The sequence below is a fragment of the Taeniopygia guttata genome, chromosome 13, assembly GCF_048771995.1.
Source record: "Taeniopygia guttata chromosome 13, bTaeGut7.mat, whole genome shotgun sequence".
Classification (NCBI taxonomy): Eukaryota; Metazoa; Chordata; class Aves; order Passeriformes; family Estrildidae; genus Taeniopygia; species Taeniopygia guttata.
In genome coordinates this window covers 508,907-536,441 of record NC_133038.1, presented here as the reverse complement: position 1 = coordinate 536,441, position 27,535 = coordinate 508,907, and the positions used below count along the sequence as shown (strand labels likewise).

Here is a 27,535-nt window from a genome sequence, read left to right as displayed (position 1 = left end):
AAGCATGTCTTTAAGCACTAGCTTATAGTTCTACAACCATCACCAGTTGCGGCTTTCAGTTCACCTGCAGTCATCCACAGTCCCATGAAGTCCGGCTCAAACCACACCCAGCCAGGGTGTGGCTCCAAAGCCAATTTAGCTGCACAGTCACATATTGGTACAAGAGCCTGGTACTAACACCAAGCACCACATTTCTGAAACATTTGCCTGTTTCTCCACAACTTTTGGGTTTTTTTCAGCAATTAAGTCTAACTTCTTTGTAAATAATTCAGAAATGGAACTTTGTTCCAGTCCTCCATGTGCTGGCTTAGGGCCAACACTCACATGTTAGCAGAGCAGAGGAGAATCACAGGGAAGGATTATTCCCAGCCTGCCTGAAGGGCATGACAAAACTCTCTCCAGTCTAGAGAAGTACATTAAGACTTGCCTGCAAAACATCCTACTGATTTCCATAGGTGCTGAGACAGAACACTGTCCAAAATCATGGTGTATTTTCTACAGGCAAAGGGCAACAAGGCAACAGGCCTTCAGAGGAAAAAGTAAAGGCACCTTGTTCCCTAAAACCAAACACTGATGCACCAATCAAGGACTCCAAATAGAGAATCACTTTATGGAAAGAACATTTATTTTTGCTTTAAAACTTGTGATCCATAGAAATACAATAAAATCAACATGTACACAAAACTTTTTTTAAAAAAAACTTTGGTTCAAAGAAATATTTAACATCTAAATCTGAGGTACAAAAGGCACAAGAACAAGCACCCAAACAGAATTGCTCACAGCACTGTTTGCACCACTACCTACAGAAGGAGACTGTAGGGAGGAAGGCAGGGAAAATGTGGAAATAACTGCAACCAAAACACATGAATGTGTACAATGCCATTTACTTTCTTTCACAGGTGTTACATTTTATTATTCTTTTGTAGTAAAGTGCCAGGACTCTTGGAGAAAAAGATGGATCATTTCTTAGAAATGAACTGGAACAAACAGTAGAAAAGGAGACAGAAACAAAGGTCTGCAGCACAGCGGAATTCAGTCAACCTCTGTTCTCCCACAAGGCCTTAAGAATTCATTTCCTCTTTCATGAAACCATTTGTTTGAAACTGTGGAAACAGGGAACTGGAATTAGTTATCACCATGTGCCCAGTGTGGGTATCATCACAACCTAGATGGATACTTTAGGTAAAATCTCTGCCTGGGGATCCATACTTATACTTCTCTACTCACCCAAGGGAAAACACAGAGAGATGCAAAAGGCTGGGGAAGAAAGGATCTTCCTCAATGCACAATTCTGGAGCTAACACTAACAGAGCAGTGTATTCAGGGGCTTGTATCACTGACAGGCAGCATGCTCTGGCACTCCAGGGGCACACCTTGGAGGCCAGGGGATACAGGTATGGGAATAGATGATATGAAGCTTGATAAGCTTTCTGCAGGAAGCAGAAATTCCTAATGCCCAGACACTCGCGTTTACATTATAAGGAGCTCTCATCCTTTTGCAGCTCAAATTATGGGCAGATAATGACCTGATTCTAGCCAAGTGATAATTCAAGTCATTCTGACACTGATACATTACACAAACCCCATGAGAGTTTCATACTTTATGCTGCCATTGACACAGAAACTCACTAGAAAAGCTACAGCTGTACAATGCAACTGCTTAATATTTCATGAGATCAATAGCAGGAAATTTCATTAGGACAAAATGACTCCAGTAGTTGAAGGAACACCCACATAATAATTACCTGGGTGTTCCTTCAATTACTGGAGTTAACGTTAATGTTAACGTTAATGCTTTCGTAAGAACTCACTACGTCCCTAGATTTAGATACACGAGCCTTCCTTCAGAATGTTTCCAAAGAAGTATTACTTACCCCATTTACACCCTACTAGTACTGGACACGCTGCATGTCTTGTTCTATAATCCCCCTCACCACTTCTGAAGAGATTGTACCAAAACACTGCTGTTCCCTGAAAAGTGAAATCAGATCTGGGTTAGTCAGATCCCAGTCAAGATAACCAGGTTAAAGTAAGGGGAGGGGGATGCCTATGGATTCAGCTGCAGGCAGCTGGAAGCACTTTAACAGATCACCATCAACAGCACATGAAAAACTCTTAGTCCTGGTATAGCACAGCCATGTTCATTCAGAGCACAGAGGAATTCTACTGAACACAAGTTTACTTTGTTAAAAACAGCTGTACAGAGAAACTGTTCACACATTACCAACAAAGGGAGACGCCCTTTACGCTGCAAGATCACTACAACTGCAATGAACTGCACTTGTCACATCAGCTGACTTTCACAGGGACTGTGCTGAGGGAGAGACAGTGGAGAGAGAAGGAATAAAACTAAACACATAAATAGACTTTACCTTCTTGGGCCATATTGCTGCCCCAAAATCTGGGAAAACTGTAGCTCCTCCAGCTTCTACATCACTCATCTGGGAAAACAAAGTCCACAAACTGTACATTTACAAGGTTTTTTATACAATCCCACAAGCCATAAGTGTCCCAAGGCCTGATATTCCCACTTGCATCTCTACAGACAGCACTGATGAGGTGGGTACACTTCAACCAGCACATACTGCAGAAGAATCAGTACCTACTGTTGAAGCATCTCATTTCAGCTAAAGGCTTTTGTCCAGATTATATATCTCTAGATATGTATTTCCTAGATTATGTATCCTCTACTTCAAATAGTCACTAGAAATTGTGTACCTGCAATGTTAATAAGCTAATTACTCTAGGAGGAGAGAGGACTTCAGAGTAAGCTGGTTTCAAGAATTTCCTTCCACTTTATGATCCAATTAGGAAAACAAGTGTCTGTTGAACCACATATTTCCTCGTAAATTGAAACCATGCCTTTGGAACTCATTTTCATAACTTAGTTTACACATCTTGGTCAACCACTTCAAAAACTACACAAACTATTAGAAAGCCTCTCTTTCTGCACTGTTTCTGCGCTATTCACCAACATTCTTATGCAATTTCAAGTGCTTTAGGCAGCTCAAGCTTCAACAGCTATAGCTATGTGACTCTAAACAAAACCATGTATCTTTATGCGCTACCCGACTACACCGGAATGAATTTAACCCTATTGTATTCATCAGTAACAATGGATTTATTGTAAATTCTAGACTTGACTCAAACCCCAACAAAGTTTCTAGAAAAACTCCCATTAAAAACAGAACACCTTGCCACTGAATTCAGTAAGCTTTGGGTCAGATTCTAATTAAAAGAAACAGATTAGCAAGATCCAACTCTCACCAAATTTAAAAACTAATATTAATACACTCTCCAGGTCCCCATAATCCCCATTGTAACTTGGATTTCTGTTTAAAGCAGATGTTATTACCACTCTGTTAATAAAATAAAAGGGCATCAGATGCCACAGGTGCACAGGTTTTTGCCCCTTCCAACTATAAAGGGTGTACATGCAGCCTTGCAAGTTAACACACGTGTCTTAGCCACACAACTACTCTTTTTAGCAAGGCTGGTGGTATATGTATGATGCATTATGCATTCTACATAGACAAACAAGGGCAGAGTGCCTTTGACCATGTACAACTGGCAGAGAAGATGTGTCTTGTTCCTTCTAAATCAAAGCTCATCCAAAATTCTGAGAAGCAAACAAAATAAAGACTGACTCAATTTAAAGTTAAGATTTTTTTTTGCAGCAGAATATTTCACAGCTACCCATCTTACTCCAATTATTGTTTTGAAGATTATATCCCTCCCCAAGTTATAAGTGCTTCTGTTTCTGTTTTGAGCTGCATTTCACTCTCAAAATATGATGTCTGCCAACAAATTTAAAATTCTGTGATAAAATATTTAAGCTATATCACTAAAATCTTCAACAGAGAAGATAGAGTTGGTACAGGTTGATAGTGTCAGAAGACTATTGTGAAAACAAGGCCATTATTCCCAGTGGCAGCTATGTTTAGGATTCCAGTGTACATGGTCTGTGGGCTGTATAATGCATGCAACTAATGAATCTTTCAAATCTGCACTTGTAACCTAGTTGCACCAATTTTATCAGCTCTGCCTGCCTTCATTTGTTGAAGTGGCAGCAGTGCTGAGCAACTGAGCAACTCTGGCTTTGCCACACAGCTGAGGAAGAGGATCACAGACCACAACATCACGTGCTGTCAGTGGTGGAAAAATATGTGTCTCACATTAAGTGGTTGATAGTCAAGTTCTCCAAAAGCATACCACATGAGTGCCCCACGTATTTACCTCTGAGAAATAAGCCAAAGTCTCCTTTCCTCCACGGAATCTAATTAAGTAAAAGATTCCACAGAGTGACCACAAGGAGAAGAGGGGTCCTATATTCAAATTTTCTGCTCTGACATTAAATACCACCAAAATTCTATCAATTCAGATGGGACAGCACCTGATGCTTGCAGAAATAATGAAATTGCTACTGCCAGATGCCAGGAAATCTCTACAAATAACCAACTGCACAGGCTGTAAAAAGATGCTGCTAAAGTTACACTCAATGCATAAAGGATCATCATACTTACATAGTTTAAAAAAGTGGCCACACGATTTCCAGTCCCTAACCGCTTGAAAGCATCTGGCTCATCTTTCTATAAAATTAAATGAGAATAACTGCAAATTTCAAGCTCCCAGACAGACAGAGGTACTTACATAGTTAAGAAACGTCGCTAGCCTATTTCCTTCCGATTTGAGTGTGCTGTCAAAGGGTCGCTGCAACAGACAACAACTTTAACCCAGGTTCCAAACAGGCTCTCACCAGAGCTACGTACGTGCAGCTCCGCAGAGATCCTCAAGCCCAATTTAAAGAGTTGGAATAGAAAGAGGACAAATGACAGGGCAACATTAAAGCCATCACAAGTTGCAGCAGGGTGAACAGCTGCATGCACAAAGCACTTGGATGCAACAAGGAGAAGTTGCACTGAACAAATCTGAAGGGAGAAGAGAAGCGATGTTTTCAGGGCCTGTGGCACAGATGTTATCCAAGTAAGGTCAACAACAGGCCATTATTGTTCTGGGCATTGATCCAAAGTCAACAACTGACATGAATACAAAAAATTAATCTTCAGTGGGCTTTAGATAACAGATTCTTGTAAATGTAGCAACTCAAAGAAATATTGTCATGAGAGGAGCAAATGCATGTTTTGACAGCAGATAAAGCTATAGTTTCAGGTGGTTGCCTGTCTAGGACTAAAGACCACATCAAAAAGATCAAATTGTCTTTAGTCTGTAAAAAACGTTGACTTTCATTTGTTGAAGATCACACTGGTGCCAGTGTAGAAGTAAAAGAATATCTAGAATACCAGTGTATTACCTTCAAAAAAATGAAATCAAATTTATTTACATTGCTAATGGGAAGTCATTCCAGTCAGGAGACATCAAGCTGCATTTTTTACACACAAAAGCAGTAATGTTCAAGATTTAAAGAAAATAATAAATCAGTATTGAAAAAGACAAACAGCAGGGAAAACCACAGTGACCATGTCTAAGATGTTGTGGTTCAATCTGCTTGAAGCATGTTTTAATAAACAAGTGGTCTTTCCTGAAATGTGTTCATAAAAACCCCAGCACTTGCATATGCAAATCCAATCCAAAAAAAGCCAACATAATAACACAGATACAGAAAATTCCATTATTACTGCCACTGCTGTGAAGCCCAGGTCCAACTATGAATTTCTGAACTTCAACAGCAAAAATAAAATCTCCAATTTGTAATAGGCAGCTCCTGAAATACCTCTATTTGAGAACTGCAAGGGAATAAAAAGCTTCAAGGCTGATCAGAAGCTGGGGAGACACAGCAGCACCTGTATTTCAACACCGATCCACAGAGAGCCTGCAGGACCAGACCAAAACTGTGGCAACCTCTGAAACTGCCTTGCCTCAGCTGACAAATGCAGCCAGGGTTATGTTCCAAGTGGAGCTCTGCTCCAGCTCCTAATCCAAAAGTAAAGTCCACAGTGGCCAATTTGATGCCTGAGGTCCTTAAGTTCAAAGGCTTTGAAGAGAATTTAAGAACATTTACTCAACTCAGGAAACTAAGCAGACTTGGAAGTTAAAAGGAAAATTTGCAGACTGGGCCAAAGCTAATGAATACAAGCTTCCATAGTGTTAAGACTTGGAATCTTTTTATTTTTTTAAACAGTGCTAAGTTGGAAGGCTTCAATTCTGCACTCAATTATTGGGTTGTATACTCTGGCTGCAGCAATCCCTCCTACCAGGTAAAACCATTGGGACAATCTGAATTACGCCAGATCCCACTGAAATACCACAGAAAACAAGGTATCACATGGATTTTATATTTGAAGTTACCAGTTACCACAGCTCTTCTGTATGCTTAGCACATCCATGAACTTGTTGAAGGTCATTATTAAGAATCTGCTTTTATTTTCTCCCACAGCAAACCAGAGCTGTTCTTTGCCAGGCAGAGCCCTCTAGTGCCTCATGAAGACCCAGCACTACCACCTGTACATCCAACCTGTGCTGGAGCACTGCCCTCAAAACCAACCCAGGGAACTCTTTTTCAGCCACTCTCAGGGGTCTGCCAGAAGGGCTGTACAACCCACAAGGATTTCCATAATGCTTACTTTTCAGGAGGAAGGAGGAAGGGTATCTCCTCCTCAGTCAGCTCCTGTAAAATGCTTTAAAGGCACCCAGCAAAGAAGGTTTGGACAACATCACTGAACTCACAAGCCTAATGGAACAAGGCAGACTCATAACCCAGGGCTAGCAGATCTCAGTTTACAAATAAAACAATGCAAAGAGCACATTCAAGTGCTGCATGACTCTTTTAATGTCTCTCTACTGTGTAAGGAATCAAGGTCCCAAAGTAAGCAGGGAGATTTGTTCACTATTCTCTTGAACTTTCCACATCAGAGAAGGCAGTGCAAAGGCTTTTCAGAATTCACAATCCATCCATGCAACAGGGCTACATACTAAATGCTCTACTAGAAAACACCTTCAGAAGTTCTCTCAGATCAAACTGTTCCCTCCACCCCACCCCACTTAGAAATAATTGTAAGTGTGATCTTACCCTAGAAAAATCAAAGTGTGGCTCGTACTGCCCTCCCATTCCATAGTTGGCAACCTACAGCATGGAAGAAGGAAGCACATAAATATGTATTAAACTGCAACTGACTGCTGCAGAATAGCACTTGCTCTCAGAAATCCAAAGCATGCTCTGAGAAACAGCACTTTGTGGCAAGATGATTATCTATAGTACACTTATTTTTAGATTGCCGGAACTGAGGTACACAGATGAGAAACAACTTGAGTGCTTTTTCCCTTTTGTAGTTTGAGGGTTTGTACTTATCATTACAACAGCCTGTTTAACATTCAGCAGCAATAGTTTCACCATATTCTTGCCTCCTTCCTCTAAAGGAAAGGCAGATGAAAGTGTGCAACCCCCTGTGAGTTCAGCCTAGGGGACAGAACTGGACTCTGTGCCACTCATGTATGATCTGTTACATACAAATGCCTCTCCAGTTTCACAGAAAATTAACTTAAAAGCACCTCTTTACTTACTTTATAATCACGTAACATGCTTAAGTTACTCCGAGGCTGTACTTAATGTGTCTCACTACACAATTACCTGGTTTCTATGGATAGTCTGTAATCGAGAGTATTTCAATCAAGCTCTGAAACAGGAATTCAAGGAGCATGGAGGAAGAGAAACAGTGAATGGACTAACATACAGCTATTCTGGCAGTGCTGTACTACAGGCACTTTTTTCCCCCAACAGTCATCCAAAGATCAGAATTAATATGAGACTATAGCAAAAGATACTTGGGTCTTAGAAACATTGAACTAGGACAGAGAATAAGCTTTTGCAGACTTGAAAAATAAGTAGCAGGCATTTCCCTCAGAACAAACTGGTAAATCTCAGATTCCTGCAAGAAGTTATCTTACACTGCTTTGGTATCTCCACCCTTCTCTGCCTGGCACACACAGGGAGAACATCTGTCTGCACCAGACCACCCTAACCAGCAGCTAATTCCACCAGGATGAAGCCAGTGCACCAACCTGCAAGAGCTCAGCTGTTTTCACTGTTAACCCTGTGATGTGCTGCATTCGCTGATTCACCTTGGCCACAACAGGATCATCATCTTCCTCCAACCAAGAGCTAAGGGAAGGATAGCAACACATTATTTTACAGTACCAATCACCACATCACATTTTTCAAGGCAGAAGGATTCTTCTGCCCTTTGTCAGATGGCTAAAAGAGCCATTTTCCCTGCATTTGTTGGGGAACCTTTGGTTACATGCAAAGCAGTTCAAGTTTTCAGACATAGTAGGTAGCAAACAACAGCAGTTAAGCACAAAACCCCTTAAAGCTCAGCCTTCTTTCTGCTTACCTCTTGGATACCCTGTAGCTAGCCACTGTAAGGACACCAGTTTTGGGATCACGTACTGTGGCTCGTGCCAGCTGTGCCAAAAAAATCCCAAGAGGGAAGAAACACATCAGCTACAGAATAGAAAATTTCTCACATCTTACCAAAAGCAACACCTGATTTGTCCAACTCAATACCTCACTCGATGAGCCTAGAACCATATTCTTCAACCTAGAATATGACCTGATTTCATGCTAAAATACATGCAGAAACACAACTACAATCCCACACCTGCATTTGGTCCTGGAAAAAAGAGTCTGATGGACTGCACAAGCCATGATATTGATTAAATCCATGAGTTGCTTGCTGAACATGTTTTGAAGGCACTTTTTTTTTAAACAGCTGAAGTCAATATTAGCAAGAGGGAACAACAACAAAAGTTAACAACATACCAAGTCCAGGTTCCTGGCAAAGAGAATTGGATAGTCCGTGAATTTAATCAGCCTGCTCCTCATGAGCACTAGAAACCCAACCTCATTCTCAGATGTAAAATAACAAGTGAAAACTTTTACAGAACGAGTTACAAATTATGGGATAAGCAAATCTCCAGTAGTAGAAAACTCCCCAAAGTCTCAACATTTCCATGCTCAAGTTTTCCAGCTGAAAGATGCCTGGAACATCTAGTTCTGAGACACTATTACATGATGGAGGTAACTCTGCAGAAGCACAGCACACCTACGCATTTAAACAGTGAGTATCATCACATTTAGGCCATTTGACCAGATCTGCAGGGAAAAAAAATGGAACTTGGCAAAACTGATAAAGTTTGCTGTGGTGTCAGAGTCACAGATGACTGCCAACAGTACACCAGCTCACTTTGGTTTCATTCTTGCAGCTGAGAACAAGAACTGGGACACTCTTTCCTTTGACTGTAAACTCAGACCACATTTAAATTTAACTCCTGCCAACCACACACACTCTAAATCATACCTCTTTTCTTCCACTTAATTATAGGTCATAGAAGGCCTTTTTATTTGCATCTTCTTCAGAGAATGCAGTCATTATTTCCTTCATTTTTCCTCAAATAAGTCTCCAGCCAGCTTTACACTCCATGTCAGCTGTCTTGTCCCTACACAAGAGTTCTTGGCACAGCTGTTGCTGTAATTCTGACTCACTGTTATTTTGTTCCAGATTTCGCCTGTATAAATTACAACAGAAGAGCCAGGCTGACTGAATGTTGTTCTTCACTGGTACAGTGAAGCGTAGCTTTGGGGAGATATATTTTGCTTCCCGGACTTTGCATTCTGCTGCCATTTTCAAGCTTGTGTATGCTTGCTTGATTTCTGCACCTAGCATATGATTTAAATAAATGAGAACTCAAATAAGCCTGACTGCTTTGATATTATTTCCTATCTGCTCTGATAGGCAGGTTTCTTCATTTAAGACACAATCCACATCTCAGTTGGTATTAGCAATTGATAAATGTGAGGCTTCCTCTCTCAGGGTGGAGAAATCAGCTTTGCAAGAGGCATTTGCTTTCAAAAATCATAACACTCTTCATTAGTCAGAAGTTTCACTGACTGTTTCAGAGTCTGTTTAGTCCAGCAAGCTCTCCATTGTTATTTCCTTCTGAAATTCTGCACTGCTGAAGCCCTGTAGCATGAGCTCATATATTCCTGCCTTCCTACTTCATGCCATATTCTTGCTTGTTCAGACTTGCAGGTAACTTTAAGAATTTTGGGAATATGGTTCTCATACTATGATGAAGGACCTCTCTCAATGCTATCCACAACAATAGAGCTAAGAATTTCCTTGACCCTCCCCAGCCAGTCCTGATGGATTGCCTGAAAAGCTGGATCTACTTTTTGGAAGTGGAATAACAGTGATTGCATTTTGCAAAACAAGCATAAAAAGCAACTCAACTGCAGCTACTCCCAATCACATACAGATGTTCTTTCTCTACAAAAAGTATTGGCAAGTGAAAACTGCAGATAATGTTGAAGTGCTTGGACTCAAAAGTAAAAAGTTCTTGCAAATGCATTTTAGAATAAACAAAGTGGTCACCTTTCTAAGTCTAAAATAAAATAACACTTCACAGCTCTGTCTGAAAGCTTCTATGATTCCTAACTAAAATTTCCAGGCTAAAATTAAGCTGTATTTATTATGGACCATCTCACCATAGTACTTGCATTTTCCATTCTTTCAGTAGTACTGCAGAATCTGAAGTTTTCCCTGCATCCAAGCTATACATAGGTTCAGAAAAAACAACTCATAAGAAAATGAGTTATTGCTTTTTTAAAATTGACAATTTTCATCTGAATCTTAAGGCTATAATATTTACCTACTCTTCTAGGGACTGACTGCCGTTCTACACTAAATAGATTACATGAAGAATTCCTCTAACATTAGTAATATATGCAAAATTCAGAGATCAGGCATTAAGACTTTCCATAAAACTTTGAATAAAAAGGAAGAACCAAAAAAAAGCTGTCTTTAGACAGTGCTTTACTTGATAAAACAGATTAAGTGATATGCTCTATGTGAATACTTCCATTTTATCTGAAGCTCTTGAAGTTTTCTACTATGATGTAATAGGAAAAATTCTCCATTTAAGGAGGTGAGATTCCTCACTGAGACAGGAGTGTTCAGCCAACACTTCCCTAGCTGGCTGGTAGTCATAGAAGACCAGCTTCACAAACATCCCAAATTCTTAGTGATCTTGGGAAGCATCAGTTTCTCAATCTGTTTCTAACTATTTATGCTTACATTTAGAAATACTTACTCTTCTGTAAGTCTTCACTGGAATTTTAGTACCATATTTCATAGTGATAGCCTGAAGAGTGCTAAAATGAACCATTCCTCTATAAGCAAAGATTTGTTCAGTTCTACATGCTGCTCAGACATGACAGTAAAACTAAGGGGGCGTCTACTACTATCACACTGCCATACTACTTTTTGCCAGAAAGGTGACAGGCAGGAAATTCCACCTCCAGAAAAAACAGCTAATTACTAGCTTTGCATGAGGTAGCTGCTTTTTTTACTGTGTGCAGAGTCACCAGAATTCATACCATGAGTAAAAAGAAACATCTATGATTTAGAACAGAAGCAGTGGATTCCAGGATACACAAACAAAAAAAACCCCAAAACCCTAGGTATTATTCTAGCACAACTTACATTTTTTTCTTTCCACTTCTCTTGAGATGTGGGATTTTAAAATTTCATTTAAGTTTGGCTCCAGTTCAAAGGCAGATTCAAGACATATTGCACACCTACGCCTATAATTTTAAGTCAGTCATTTATCTTCTGAAGTCTAGTTTCTAATTTCTTAAAGCTTTCTAAGCCATTTGCTGAGAACTTTGCATAACTAAGTGCAACAATGCATAAATACCTTTGGGAGACTGGGCTTTATGGTCCTACATCACCAGGCAGTTTCAAAATCATTCCCTTTAGGCTCACAGCTGCAGTGTATCATCTGTAGTATGAAACCAGATCTTCAAATCCTTTGCTTAGTCCTTGCTAATAGAGACTGAAGCATGGAATTAGCAGTTATTAGTGAGATGGAAAAAGGGAAACTTACCCTTGGCTTAGCTAGTTGTTTAATTTTCTCAATTTCTTCATCAGACATGACATCATAGTATCGCACAATATGAGGACTATCCCATTCATCTTCCTCTTTAAAGGGAGCTATGAGCAGGTGAGGGTTTCTGTTTCCATCATGGTACCTACAAAACAGCCTTTTTTGTCTTCGAGGTGTCTGAAACAAAATGCCAAACAAAGCATTCTTTGCTCAAACACTTTGCTTGAATGTCAAACAGGCAAGACAGGAAGATGAGCTTCATTACACACACACTGTAAAATCATCAGGTGACCAGAAGATACAAGAGGTGAACAAGAGTGATTCTGCAATTTACTGCAACTAAAAACAAGATATCCTGTTCCAAATACCACTGAGCAGCATCTAAAACACTAACTTTAAGGGAATTAAATCATAATAGATTACAGATTAAGAACTACAACAAGCAGTGAACTGTACAAAAAAAGCCTGGTTCTTATAATTAAGACTATAAAGATGAAATAAATTGGTTCTTTTCCCTGGACTAAGAATTGAAGCCATGTTTGTTGAGAGGTACTGGAAATCACTTGGTCAAAATAGTCCCTCCAGAAGAACATGTCTAAGAGGCAAAAGGGAAGGAATAATGTGATTCCCTGAGTGTGGTAAAGTGTAATCAGCTCTCAAGGGAAAAAGCATCCTTTCGTGCCTGCACAGCTGATTTTGAAATAGCTGAGTAGACAGACTGAGGAGAATCAATTTTCAACAACCCCCTAAGAGGTACAGCTAAGAGTTGTTTGTGTGTAGCAGCTAAAGATTGAGAAGCAAAGATATAAGGTACAAATCTCAGCCTGGACACAACCAAACTTAAATTTTCATTAAAAAAAGAGCTTCAGAGAAGGAAAAACATAACATGTCCCACCAAGCTTGACCACCCTTATGCAAAGGCAGCATAGTCAGGAAATTCTTGTCTCTTACCATTTTCACCCCTTCACCTCGGCAAAGGGCCTCATAGATATCACGCTCTGGCAAGTAGTCAAGAGGCCTCTCATAGACTCCACTTTGCACCACAGCTTCTGTAGTTGTCACAGTCTTGTTTATTGAATTTTCTTTCTCCTTCTCCAGCAGCTTCTCGAAGTACCGCAGATTACTGCCTGCTCTCTCATGAGTGCTATCTTCATTGGGAGAAAAACAGATTTTTGCAAATTCAGGAACTCTCAGTGAAACAAGTCCCTGTATCAAGACAGCAACAATTCTTCCCTTCCTAAAGCATTACCAGGCAAACAAAGGCATTGGCTTCAGTCTGCACTGAAAATCCACACTAGGAAGCTTCTGTCTTCGCAAAGGAGAGTTGCACTCAGGATATAAAAGAATCCTTTCTGGAAGAACCCATCATAAAACTTGTATTCCAAGAAAAAGAACGGAAGTTTTTGTTCTTCACATTCCTCCTTTTCTCTCAATTTTTCTGCGCAAGATGAGCAGATCACCAGAGCTCATGAGCAGAGAACAAGGTAGCCTCTTTTCCACCATGCTCCTCGCCCACACTGCACAAGCACACTTTAACCAAGTACTGTGGTGGAGTCCAGCCACAGCCTTCAGTCCCAAAGACTTCTCTCAGGTTGGGAAGCTCTAAACCCCCCTACAGCAGCCATCCATATGTCTAACAGGGTTACATGGGAGGGAGCCTGGATCACTAGCATCTTTGGATATACTAGTGATTTATTAATGATGTTGGTAAGAATCAATAATCATCAACGGATCTTTACCCCAGATAACCAAGAAGGAACAATTTGCTGTTCATCGGCATTTCTGGATGCTACTACCTACAACAGATTCTTTCCCTTCTGACCTTCCCAACTTTACTGTGTTTATCTCATGGAGCCAATCCAAAAGCTCACTCCAGTCACCAATCATTAGAGCACAGGGTAATAGTGGCCAGATAGGGAAGTTGAGCCCAGAGCAGAGGAAGCTGCTGCTTTCAGAAGGGACTGCCAACTGTGTTCCACTGTTTGCTGCTGATAAGGATTTGCATTCTGCTATCAGTGCTAAACCCCTACAGCTAGATTCAATGCATATTCATATTCTTGTAAATTTTAATTTAAGAATTCTAGTTCTGCAGAAATTAAACTAGTAAGTATTTTTCAATAGGAAGGTCTCACCCACACAGGATGCTGCTAATATCTAAACTAACAACACAGCTCATTAAAAACCCCATCAAATACCTAACACAGGTAATATGTTAACTCTAAATGAAGAGGACAGACCTTTCCACTGCAGGAAGTAGGCAAGGCTGGGTAGGAAGCTTATTTGCTTACTCAAGGGAAAACTAAAAACAGTTCAGAAATAAAAGGAGGTTTTAAGAAATTCAGTTTGTTCTGAATATTCAGAAATAAATACTGTAAGATCTCAGGCAAAGTATTACAGCATCCATGAGGACCTGCACCAAGGAATAAAGAGGTATACATAAAGTCAGTAGGACTTTACAGAAGGTGCAGCACTGCCTAGTCTGTGGTAGTCTTGACCTCCACTTGAGACAAGCAAGGCTTTAACCACTGCCAAACACAGCATCTCAGTACACTCCAGCGATGCACAAAGGCAGTGAGTGCAGTCAGACACATTGGGGCCTTGGGTAACAACAGCATGGACCATAAGTCAGCTTGTTAAAGATACTTCACGTATAAATAGACTTTATTCCAGGGCCCACATTTATTATAAGTGATCTGTCAGGATATCCTTCCCAGTCAGCTCACCAATGTGGATGGGCCACAACTGCTCTCAGCTCTGCTGCTGACAGCACTTCCCAGCTAAAGTAACATGGTCTTTGTTCTTACCGAGGGATATCAGCCGCCTGGTGAGCTCCATGGCTCTGTGCAAATCCCCAAACTGGAAAACAGCATAGCTGAGATAATCTAGGATCTCTACTTTGCTGACTGTTGTATCCTCCCCCTCATCATGCTGTTTTAATGCCTGCTCCATCCAGAGCACCGTGTGATAATAGTCCCCGTCATTGTAGGCTGTCTTCCCCATGCCAAAGCAGTCACCAACTGTCAGGGAAGATTTGTATTTTGTTCCTAAAAACAAAAAGATAGCTTTCAGCAATCCACACAAGCACCTTTGCCTTAAATACATGGGACACATTGAGAAGTATCTGTAAATACACACTTTTATCATCCAAAAATGTTTCTAAGAAACGATGCTTTGACAATATTTTAAGCTCAGTACTAAAGTGAACACCATCAGAACTAAGGAGTAAACTACCTTAATTTTATTCTAATTCATTCCTTTGGGAACAAAGAGAAGTTAACAAAAGTTACAGTAGTAAGCTATTGTGTTTTCTGTTGTGGACAAAGAGCAGACTAACACTGTAGCACATTTCACCTAAGCTACAGGTTAACACTTAGATGATTACAGAAGCCTGACTACATGCACAGCCAGCTCGTTTCTCTTTACTATAAATCTGTAATTGTGCATAAGCAAGCTGAGGTTGATTAAAACAAACTGGACACCCATTTTTTTTAAATCAACATCAGCTTGCTTATGCACAATTGCACTGATTTCCAGTTTCTCCAGCTCAGAAGATGCACATATAAATTTAAAATTTACTTAATTATTAATGGCTAGTAATATTTACAACAAATAAAAACATTGTGTCAGCTCATCTACCCTTAACCCCAGTTAAGGCTATTCAGTTTGTAAATACCATGTTAGTAGTCACCACATTGTACTTCTGTTTTGGTAGGAGCCTCATAAGCAGCAAATATTCATCAGGACTCAGCTAATAATCAAACATCCCAGTATCTCTTGAAATTTTCTGAAACATCTGTGGCAAAACTAGGTAATCCTCATTTTATAAAGGACTTTTGGAGAGAGTTTGAAGATGTTACCACTTCCTTCCTGTTAAAGCTGAGGAGACCGTGGTGCACTTACCTGGCAAGTTCCCTCGAGAGAGGGTTTCAGGATCCAGTTTATAGGTGTCCTGCAGGCGCATCAGAGCCTTCGCCGCTCCGGTCTCATCTTCTTCAGTTGGAAAAAACTGACGCTGGATTGTAAGGTTTGCAATAAAGCCTTTGCAGCAAAAGGAAAGATGTTACTTCCAGAGCTTGAATAAGTATCAGTACAGACTGACACAGAAGAGGAAACATCTGCTCTGGCTTGAGAATTGAGTTTCAAATAACCCAGATTTAAAGCCTCTTATTAAGGCTCAAAAGTTATAAACACATTACTTTCTGTCCCTTTTCCAGAAATATGGCTCATGAGTAAAAACTAAAGAAAAAAATAGCTAAATTCAATTTACTTGTGCCACAAAATTACTGATGTACAATGTGAATCTAATGATCTTCATTGTCCTGTAATGTCTCTTTCTGACATGAAAACTTAATAGCTTTTATCAAAAGTCCTGCAACACCCATAAAGACAGCTAATTTCAGATTGTAGTACTGGTCCATGATCTCCAGCTCGGTAGTCCAACCTCTAAAGCCACAAGAGCTTTTCAAGCCTGAGTTCCAGAGACAGAGACCCTGATCCAGGACCATCTCACTAGCACAGGGCCTTACTCAGTGAGAGAATTGAACCTGACAAGTAAACCAGGTGATATTCAGAAATAAAATTAAATGCACTAGATAAATACATCAGGGTTACACAGCAGGTTGGTTGGGCAGAAGAGGAAGCCATCAACTGAAGGAAAACAGCCCAACCATTTCCAATCACACAGCAAGCCAAACTGGAAAAAGAAGCCTTTAGAAAAAGAATTAGTAACAGACATATTCAATAGACTTGAGTATTTTATTTCCATTTAGGATAAATACTCCAAAAAGCAATAAAAGGCTTGTCTGGAAAAAACTTTCAGGTACCTAAACTTTAACACATGCAGAGTAGAAAGGGAAACCATGTGGTGTTCTGCCTGAAAAACATAACCACCTCTTCCTCACTTTCCAAGAATCTAGTAAAAATAAACCTCCACTTAAAAAAGGTATGCAAGCAAATTCAGGCAGACACTTGAAAAAAATGATGCAAACCCAAGGATTAGTACTGGAAGCATTTGGTTTAGAAGGATAGGTTTAGAGACAGCAATCATATTATTCTGGTTCTGAAAAACTAAAGCATCTGCCAACGCTAATGCTGGGGCTGATATGAGTATCCCCATCAGTTCAATATGGGACTCATTTGGATTCTTAATCTTATTCTCTGATCAACATAGTCAAAAACCAGTGATCATCAAGAGAAGCAACAGACTGGGAAAGCAGACGAAGCAGTTTATATACAAGAGAACATAACACTCAGCAGTTACCAGCACAGCTTTAAGCATATCCCATTCTCCCTTTTCCCCCAAATAAAACAGTTTGATTCTTGACTAAGATGTGTTTCAGCTGCAAGTTTCACTCACTTGACTAATCAGTACACACAAGGCAAGTCCTTAGCTGCTTTTTAAACAAACTTGGCAATAATATTTAAACCACAGCCAAACTTGTGGTTTTCCAGAACACAAGGCTGCCTCCCAACAGCAGTCCCCTGCAACTCCTTACCATTTGTTGTATCCTGAAGAACCAGGTTTTCCAATTCCAGCCAGTCAGTATTCAAACGCTTCACAAGCTTGTAAGCATTTACAGGGTGTGCCAGTTATCCTTCTGGATCAGAGGCTGATTTGCTGGTCAGTATATCCATTTTCTCAGCCCAGCTGGAATGAGAAGTGTGCACATGATTTAAGAAGGAAGATGTGCATTCGTAAATTGTTCTCAGGCATTTATGAATGCACATCTTCCTTCTTAAATCACTCAAATTACACATCTAGATCAAATTACTGCTGCTTTTACTGTCAAAACTGGCTTTCAATCTTTCACATTCACAAGGATAGAGGTTTTTAATTACAATAGTCTTTCAAAGGGAAAATATTTCCCTTCTTAGTGTTTTAAACCTATCTTCAGAGGCATGCATCTCAGTTGTAATGAGCCTTAAAAATACCAGTTTATTCATAGATTGAACAGATATTCTCTTAACCAATACTTGAAGAGGATATTGCTTTGCCTCCAAAGGGCAGCTTTTCAAGAAAAGAACAGTTTGTGTATATGTGACCAGAATTCCTACCATTCCATTACTCCATAGCCCTATTCACATCCTACACTCCCAAAGGAAGGTCAGATTGACACATACAGCCTCAGAAGTTGTTCGGAAAGCACAACTCCTTCTAGAGGCACTTGGCTCTTCCAAACGTGGAAGTCACATTGCCTATCCTCTTGTCACACCCTAATATATATTGCTTTTGGCTAGAGGAGAATTAACCTCTCCCTAGTGACACAAAGTGTCAGCAAGAGCCTTTGGAGTGATCCCAGGAAGCAGGACAGAGATGTACTGCAGCCATGCTGGCACCTGACGAGAACAAGGCAGGAACTGTCCCCGAGGGCAACGCCAACACAGGAAGGAACCCAGAGGTTTGGTAAATGCCACTGGCACACTTGGCTCTGGTAAGCAGGGCTAATGGCATGGAACAGGCAGCACAGAGCACTGCACACAGAGGCATTCAGCTCTCATGACAAGACTCCTGATATGACTCTGATGTATCCTCTTTACAGGAGTCCCATGATGGTACAAGGACAGGGCAAAGCAGGGAGATCCCACCAGAGCACCATTTCTAAAGGAGCAAATTCTAAGCGAGATCTGAAGCAGGGACCCGTGTAGGTTAATAGGAATAAATGAAACCAAGTTGGTACCTATCCTCTCCCTGTGATTTTCTACTGAGGAAATACCAACAAGATTTAGCATGAGAGTGGTGACAAAGGTGGGGTGCGATTGAATTCAAATGAACCATTTTATCACCCTTCATTACACAAAGCTCCCCTACCTTTTAATCTGAGAGAGCTTTTTCTCTTCTGCTCGGATATATTCCTGTAAAGACTGTACCAAGTCCTTCTCTGCATAAATCAGGTCTGTCATTTGACCTAAAAAGAGTAGGAGCGAATATTTATCAGACCTAAAAAAGTAACAATTCCCAAGTGCACAGAAGACAAACCTTAAATGCTCCAGGGCTATTAAAACCATAACAGCAGACAAATTAAGAGTATGCACTTCAATGCCTGTAAACCACAAAAGCTTTAGACACATAGGTCTGGCATTCAAAGGCTTCAAGAGGCTTTTAAAGTCCCAGCTTCAACAGTTCATGTAGCTTTGCTCTGACTCTTCCTCTGCCTCTGAATTACTTTTAGTATCACAAGTGCGAGCAAGACAATTAAAAGAAAGGTTTGACACTCATACAGCTAAGGAGAAAAAACAACAAAAGATCCAAAAGGTTGCCAAAGCATCTGTTCTACATATGGACACAGATTAGGTCACACTAACAAATTACTAGTGTAATCACTAGCATAATTTAAAGTTACAGCTTTACAATATGGGTAACCATGGAAACAGCCTAACATTACACAGAGAGGAATTTCAGACTAATGTTCATAGACTCACACACACACTCTCCAGATTAGCATTAGTGGAAATTGCTAACATATCAGTCCTAATTGCTATGACAAACTTGGCTTTTCAAAGCCCAAACTGAAAGAACATTATTAGATTCATAAATGCAACCACAGCTCCAGCATTCCGAAGTAATTATGAATGAGGCATGATTAAGCAGATAGAAAGCAGCAGGATATGCTATTTTCAGAATTAGAAAAGATTCAGAAATAGGTAAGTGTAAAGAGAAGATGATCCTTCATGGAAGCTTTGAATAAAATGCTACTTAAGTTAGAAAAATCAGAAACAAATAATACACATGTAGTTAAATAGTGTTCAGCCAGCCACAGGGCATGTGAGGCACTTGGCAGGAGGACTCTGGCTGAGCAGTTCCACACAGTGGTGCAGAACAACCCACCAGGAGCTCTGAGCTTTGCCACTCACAAACAGCTCCACTGACTCAAAGGTCATTCTGGAGAACAGCCAGTGGCAGTTAATCAGCCTCTAATGCCCTTATGGAGGGGAAGTCCCCAAACTGCTCAACAGGAAAATGTTAGACCAATTAACAGCAGAAAATTCAGTTTGTGCTTATTTGAAGCTCTACTACAATCATACATGGTTGTATCCTATTAGAACACAGAAACTAAATTGTCATAAAAATAAAATTATTTTACAGATTTATTACAATGCAAATTCTTTAGGATTTACTCAGGCCTAGCAAACCACACAATGTAAGGGAGTTACTGATTTTTCCTTCTGACATCTAACTTCAACTTTTTGAGAAGACAGGAGATTTCAGGTGCTGTGGGGAAAAAAAAACTTCACATATTTACCACTTAAATTATTTTCACAACTCAAAATCAGGACTAAGCTTTTTAGCGTAAGGTGGTATGCTCTGTTCAAGGTGACAACAGATGCATGAATCCTAACAGAACATAGACCCCATCTTATTTTACTGACAGAGGCCCCAGAGAAACTTGAATCATGCTGGTCAGTGTTCCAAGTCAACCAACTGCAAACAAATTGCACTGCTGCTGCAGAAGAGCAGCTTTTCCTAATAGAGACAGTGTTGGCCAGGGCCACATGAAGAAAACCATATGCTTCAGATGATAACTAACAGTTCTAGCAATCACAATAACCACATCACAACATCATGCACTGGTTCTTTCCGCACCTATAGAGGTAAAGAACTCTGCCTCTGTGTGCCAGATCAGGAAAACACAAGGGAAGAACATCAACTGCAGCCAGGGTTTCATCTTCCAGATACCTGTAAAAAATTAAAAGGAAAAGGATAAATAAAAATAACTTATTTGTTAGAAACAAGCCAAAGCATTAATCTTCATTCATTTTAACCTCATGAAAATTATTTAGACTCTCTGCATTTTCATTAGTAAAGCTTGAAAAAACTCTCCTTCAATCATAAGAGCTGTTACTTACCAGTATCAAATGCTATCTTGCATATTCTTTGGGATTTACATGGAAGTCACTGGAAAGCCCACATGAGAAAAGTAAGGGAAACAATATATATATATTGTCCACTGAGACAGTGAAAACAAACTCTCTTGCAAGAGCAGTTCAGTACCTTCCATGTCAGACATAACTAGAGCTGGAAAATATGAGACACAAATTATATTCCAATAATAATAATAAAAGTCTAAATTAAATGGGTTTATAGCATTCTATAAAACTCAAGTTATTTAAAAACCGTCTAGAAACACAAATAGTGACAAAGCCAAATAGAGAAATAGAACATTTTGTAGTGTAGAAGTGGCAGCAACGGTTGGAAAAGTTAGAAGTGAAATTTCCAGCTCTGCTTATTCAAGATGCATTATCTCAGCATATTGGCCTCTGGGCACAGCTCTTATAACTTCTGTATTTAAAGGCTGTGCCAGTTTAGAAACCCAGCCCTAGAGATGGATGTTGAAAGCAGATTGTTCCACTTCCAAAAGCACAGCCTGAGGGGTATGGGAGGAAAGCCAGTCTGAGCAGATGGGGCCAAGTGAAGCGAGGGATGCAAGGGGCATACAGGAGAGCCTCCTGGGAGCCCTGATGACCACAACACCTTCTCCAGGGGATTAGTGAGGAGCACTGCACTGGGATCAGTCCACAGCTCACTCCAGAGCTGCCTGCCCAGCAAGCAGGAACAGCCACCAGTGCCAGCCTCGTGTAGGAGCACTGCTGCTCAAACATGGAGCTCTTGGCACACCCTTGCCCAATGTCAAAAGGGAGGTGACAACTCTTCACCTCAGCTCAGAAAGCAGTTATTACTTTTTCCTACTCAATGTACCTGAGAAAACTGGTGGCTCAGAATTACCACGTGCAGCCCATTAACTCCAAGTAAAGTAAAAATTTGTCTATTTGGGGGCAAAATGGAATCAACCTGAGAAAGGGGAATGGAAGGGAAAAATGAAAAAAATACACGGAGTGTCCTTAAATTTCAAGCAATGCAGTAAATACAAGGGAATCAAGATAACTCTGCAATAACTAACTTGTTGCCTTGGGCTCCACACATCTGCCTCCAAAAGATTAAATATCCACAAGGCAAAATATTAAAAAGTTGGTATTTCTTTGAAGCCCACAGGACAACTGAAACTCTCACCCTCAGCTGGGCTCACCAGTGCCACAAAGAAACTAAGTCCAAATACATCATCAGTGACACCACCACCACCACTAAAAATATTAGTAATAGCTCTGTCCTCTATTGTGTATTATCACATATAGCAATATGATTATTTTTAAATTATTCTTTTGATTGCTTTACAAGACTACACAAGGAATCAGAATAATTTATCACAACAGTTTGCAAGCATGAGTAAGCAGGAAAATGTCTCAGTATCATAAAAAGTCTTCTCCTTTCCCTCTTCTGTTTCTCACCCTCCTGCAAACCACATATTCCCAAACTGCTTGTTTAAATTAGTTAAGAACTAGTACACGGGTAATCTGAGAAATGAATAAAGCTGAGTGAATAGTGCCATGCAGAGGTCTGCCAATATTACAAGCCACAGTAAGTGATGTAGCAGAACGCCCAGAAAGTCAAGTGTACTTGGGAAGTACATTAATTTGGATATATTAAGCCTCATCTGTCCATCTGAATAGTCTGCCATCATTTAATGGAGTGGTTTTTTGGATGCACAACATAAAGCCTGGGAGAACAATTACAAGTGAATATTCCAGTTAAAACAACACAACTCTACACTCTCCTGCACCTCCTCACCATGTTCTCTCATGGCTGAGGAAATCTGCCAAGAAGTACTACAGCTACCAGCTTGTCTTTATAGCAGATCTGCAACAGCTTTGCCATCCTACTCAGTTTTACTTGAGTCAATAAACAGAGACCTCAGTAAAAAGAGAAAGCAGCTCTTGCTCAAACAACCAGGACACCTGGCCGCAGGGTTGGCAGATTGTTTGTACATTCTTTTCACAGTTGTTAGTGGGAAAACCAGCACAAATAATGAATTACAGGAGACTGAATAACCGCAGTCTTGGCTGGCAGGAGCGTGTGTGCACAGCAACACGTACATGTGCCCACCCCACTCCAGCTGAAAGGAGGGCAAGAGGGGCAGAAGGTGCACGAGCAGCTCATGCCTCAATAATGGAGACAAATGTTTGTAAAGCCCGTGTGTTTTACTCAAACAAATGCCAAACAACAAGCCTTTGTAGCACAAATACTGCCTATATTTCTGGCTTTTTTTTTTTTTTGGTGGGTTTTGGGTTTTTTTGGGGTTTTTTTGCTTCTTTACAGTTTAAGACCTCAGTGAATCATTGCTCCTATGGAAAGAGTGCTGTCAGGTTCAGAGAACACTGGCAGAAGGAAAAGAGCTCTAGACAAAATACACAAGGATGGAATTTTTCTCCACAGGTTCGATTGAATTCTTTATTAAAGAAGCTTTCTGAAAACCTCATAATCGACAAGATATAAAAATAGAGACCTGACTTAAAGGGAAGTTGCTTGCACATCTACCATGGTTCTGAGTTTCTCATTCACTCTGAATTACATATCCAGTCACAGGGAACACAGGCCAGCTCCTAGCCAAAGGGGAGGACTATTTTTTCAGGTCAGACGAGGAAAGAAATACCTATTACATCCAGTGCCTTTAGGACTCAACTTCTGATCAAACTGATATGCTACAGCCTCCTTTATTCACCATAGTACAAGAGAACTCCACTTGCCTGACAGCCTAACTAAAAACAGGGACAAAAAAAGCAAGTCCTTCATCCAGCTCCAGATTTGCACAGACTTCTCATGCAGGAAACTTAAATTAAGTGGAACCAATACAAGACCAGTCTGTACAACATAAAGAATACAAGTCATACCCTTTATTGTGGTGAATTAGACCAAAGTGTTACTTGTACTCATATGTGAACATTTTTTGATCACATGAACTCCAGAAAAAAAAACCAAACATCCTTCCACTCCTCAATTAAAGGTGACAGCACTCACTCTGCTTGGGGCTTCTTTAGGGGAGGTGGGGAACTGGGGTGCAATCTAACTGCTCCAAGCAAAGTCACCTCTTTTTCCAAGGACTAGATAGGGGAAATTTTTTCAGAGCATATAGCAATGGTTTCTTCTAAGTCATTAAGGCAGAGTACTGCTCTCTGGTTTGATTCCATGCTTACAGACCCAGAATTTGCTGCAGAGGAATAAAACTTGTGAGGTAAAGTATTATAACCAGATACTGTCAGCATCTGATTAAGATACCATTTCTCTGAGCTACTGGAATACAACATACAAGCTGATGACACAAGTAAGGGTTACAGCCTGTCTCCTGGGCTTGTCTGTGCTGTTAAAGACACCTGGGAAATAACTCTGAAAGCAGCTGCTTCCATATGTATCTACATTTAAGTATCATGGCGAAATCCAACAAGCAAATCACTAATTCAAGATCACCTCAGGCCTTTGATGAGCTCTTGGTCCACACAAAGTTGAGGCTCTGAAGTTTGGTCCATCCTCAAACTGCAATTTGAGGTTGGACTATTAGATGAGACAGGTCTGTTCAGGGCTCCTCCAAATGCCACTGTTTTCCACCCTATCTTCTTGCTTGCAGACACCAAGGAGTACTGAACTGGTGCTGCAGATGGCTTCATCCCTTTCCCCTCCACAAACAATGGAGCTTGAAAAGAAGGCATTAAGCAGCTATCAGTTCTGATGGCTGTAAATAAGGTTAATGATATCTAAGTGGGCAATGGTATAAACCAAAAACCTGCAAGGCTGCTTACTTACTAAGAGCCAAAAGACAGGGTTAATTATAAACAGATTTTCAAGATGATGCCAAGCAGGAGCCTCTCTCAACACCAACCAAAAAAGGTAGCCATAAAACCATCCACTTGTAGCAGATTCAGCCAGAACATGACAGCAGCTATAAAACTTAATTATTAAATTCTAAGGAAAGAAAACCTACACCATTGGCTGAAGACTTTGAAACAAGTAATTCAGAGCTGAAATTATCCACATGAACTCAAATGCACCAGTGTTCAACCCAGCCTCTTCCTCCAGAGCATATTGATTTTACTGCTCAAGCAGCTTAAGCCAACATCATCTTTCTTTACAAAGCATTTTAATATGCATCTCAAACAAATTATAACTACCTAGCAAGAACACCAATATGATTGCCTTGTGTTTCTCAAGGCAAGCCAAAAGAAAATGAGGAAAAGCTGTTTATTTGCAAGCATTAACAAGGACACAGCACAAGCACGCAAAACTGCTGGCATCTCCTTTAACATAGAATTAATTACAACCACCTTAGAAGCCATAATCATTGATTAGCTCCCAGTAATTTTTTTAAGCCATAACAAAGAATGCTTCTTCAACACTCCTGTAAAGAACAAAACTGATTCAAGTCTAAGGCACAGCAAATCCACCTGACTCTTACTCTATAAGTTCTGACTTTATAAAGCAGCCTGGAGTCAAATCTCACAGTGTTGGTAAAGACAAAGACTCTGGGCCTTTTCCACTACAGCTTATTTTTTTAGCATTAATATTTAGACTGCATTTTACTCTGCAAAGGCCATAACTTTAGTATAGCATCAGACTTAACTTGAAATAACTTATCATTTGCTCATATAAAAGCATTAAAAGTATCTTCCTGTTCAGAAATAAGAGAGGTTCTTTTTGTATTAAAAGGTCTTCTGTTCTTTCAATTCAATTTAATTAAAATCAGGCATTATCTCAGAGGTTATTACCTCAGGGGTTGATTCTATTCTAACATCACCCTAGAACATGCCCCCTTTCACACTCCACGTTCTTGTATCTCTGACATATAGAAAACCATGCACAAAAATCAGAACTAGTCATAGGAAAAATATCTATGTTTACAGTTTGCTTCTTTGGAAGCTTGCCAATGCACACAGCATGGAAATTATAAACAGATTGGATTCCTGACTTAAACCTCCAGTGAAAAATTTCTTATGCTAACTGGTAAACCCTGCTCCCTCTGCTGTTAGTCTCTTAGAAGTATGTAATTCCTCCACTGCTTCCCAAAGTATGATTAGTCACATTAAAAAATTGAATCCCAAGAAATTACGGCATTAGCAAGCAGCCACGTTGTCAGTTAGTGTCACAGCAGGGCCAATTTACCAACGCAGCATAACGTTCTGCTTGTGAAATGTGAATGGCAGTTATTGATTGCTATATATAGTCACAACATACCTGCGGGATTATTTCCAAGTCTTTAATGCCAGAAAGATGAAGTATTACCCTGGTAAAGATGATCGCAGCAACCTTTCAGCTCCACTCCACCCTCACAGAGCACCTACAAAATTAAATAGCAAGAGGTTTTGTTACAAAAATGTCTCCTACTAGGAGACATTTTTGTAACAAAATTCCCCTAGACTAGGGGAACACTAGTACTGAGAAAGAGGGATGATTATTGGCTGGAAACACCAAACATCACGAAGTCAGACAGTCCTAAAAATAGCCTTTATTTATACATCCTCTCTCCTCCTTGCTTCCAGGTTACAAGGACATTCTTTGCTTCCTGAAATAAAATTACTCCTGTCTAGTCAAAGGCATGTTTTGCTGTCCTGTGATATGCCAAGCTGCTGTGCCCCAGCTGAGCTGTGGTAACACTGAGGCAGTGCTTTCAGTTTTCACCAGCTGCTCTCCCCTGCCTTTGCACAGCCTTTTCCACCGAGGCTTCAGTAGCAGCATCGCACAGGTCACACGCAGCTGCCTGAGCTCTCCTGGCTTGTCCCCAGATCAGCTGCACAACTGTGCAGGGACAGGCTTTTTTTGGAAAACAAAGCTCAGAGTAAAATAAAATGAGACGTAAGCAGAACAAGTGGGGCTTGAACACCTTTATGAAGCTTAAGCCATCGCTTGCTCAGTGCTGAGCCTATGGCAGGCAGGGAACACGCACTGCCAGTTAAGGCAGCTGGCAAAGTCAGCTGGCAGGAATTTCCCCGGGAACGCCAGTCCTATCAAACCCAAACAACGCGGAGAACAGCAACAAGCTCTTCACTGTGTCTGCGAGGACACCTCTAACAGCTTACAAAGACGTGTGATGTTCTGCGGTACCGCCGAACCCCAGAGCCCGGCCCGCGGGCACCGCCAGCCCCAGCAGCGGAGCGAGGATGGCGGACGGGATTGAACCGCGGCGTGCCAGGGCTGAGCCGCCCGGGGCTGCGGACACAGCGGGCACAGCGGGCACAGCGGGCTGCGGGCACAGCGGGCACAGCGGGCTGCTACCGCCCGGGGCTGCGGGCACAGCGGGCTGCGGGCACAGCGGGCACAGCGGGCACAGCGGGCTGCTGCCGCCCGGAGCGCGGCGCCGGCCGCACCTGTGCCCTCAGCCCAGTCCCGACCCCTCAGCGCGGCTCCGGCTGTACCTGTGCCCTCAGCCTAGGGTGGGCTCCGGACGTACCTGTGCCCTCACCCTCAGCGCGGGCTCCGGACGTACCTGTGCCCTCGGCCGTGCCCCGCTCGCCCCAGCCCCGCTCCCGCTCCGGCCGTACCTGTGCCCTCGGCCGTGCCCCGCTCGCCCCAGCCCCGCTCCCGCTCCGGCCGTACCTGTGCCCTCAGCCGTGCCCCAACCCCGCTCCCGCTCCGGCCGCCGCTCCCGCCGCCCGTTCTAGAAGCGCCCCGGCCCTTCCAGCCCCACCTCCCGCTGGCCCCGCCCCCTCGAGCCACACCCCCACACGCCGAAGCCACGCCCCCGGCCCGCCCCCGCCGTAATACCGCGAGTAGCGGCGCAGCGGCCGCACGGCCCGGACCGTGCCGCGGTCCCGCAGC

The 27,535-nt window shown here is 41.4% G+C and overlaps 1 protein-coding gene across 1 annotated transcript; it reads right to left on the bottom strand.

Annotated features, from left to right (window-relative positions):
* Positions 1–607: 607 nt before the first annotated feature.
* Positions 608–27,443, bottom strand: P4HA2 (prolyl 4-hydroxylase subunit alpha 2). The gene is given in 16 exon segments (XM_072935211.1): positions 608–1,103; positions 1,875–1,971; positions 2,373–2,441; positions 4,651–4,710; positions 7,028–7,081; positions 8,017–8,116; positions 8,349–8,419; positions 11,902–12,078; positions 12,853–13,049; positions 14,706–14,945; positions 15,802–15,939; positions 17,397–17,548; positions 18,710–18,806; positions 20,483–20,575; positions 25,955–26,057; positions 27,314–27,443. Coding segments are annotated over 14 exon segments (1,605 nt in total). The 5' UTR covers positions 20,565–20,575; positions 25,955–26,057; positions 27,314–27,443; the 3' UTR covers positions 608–1,032.
* Positions 27,444–27,535: the final 92 nt, after the last annotated feature.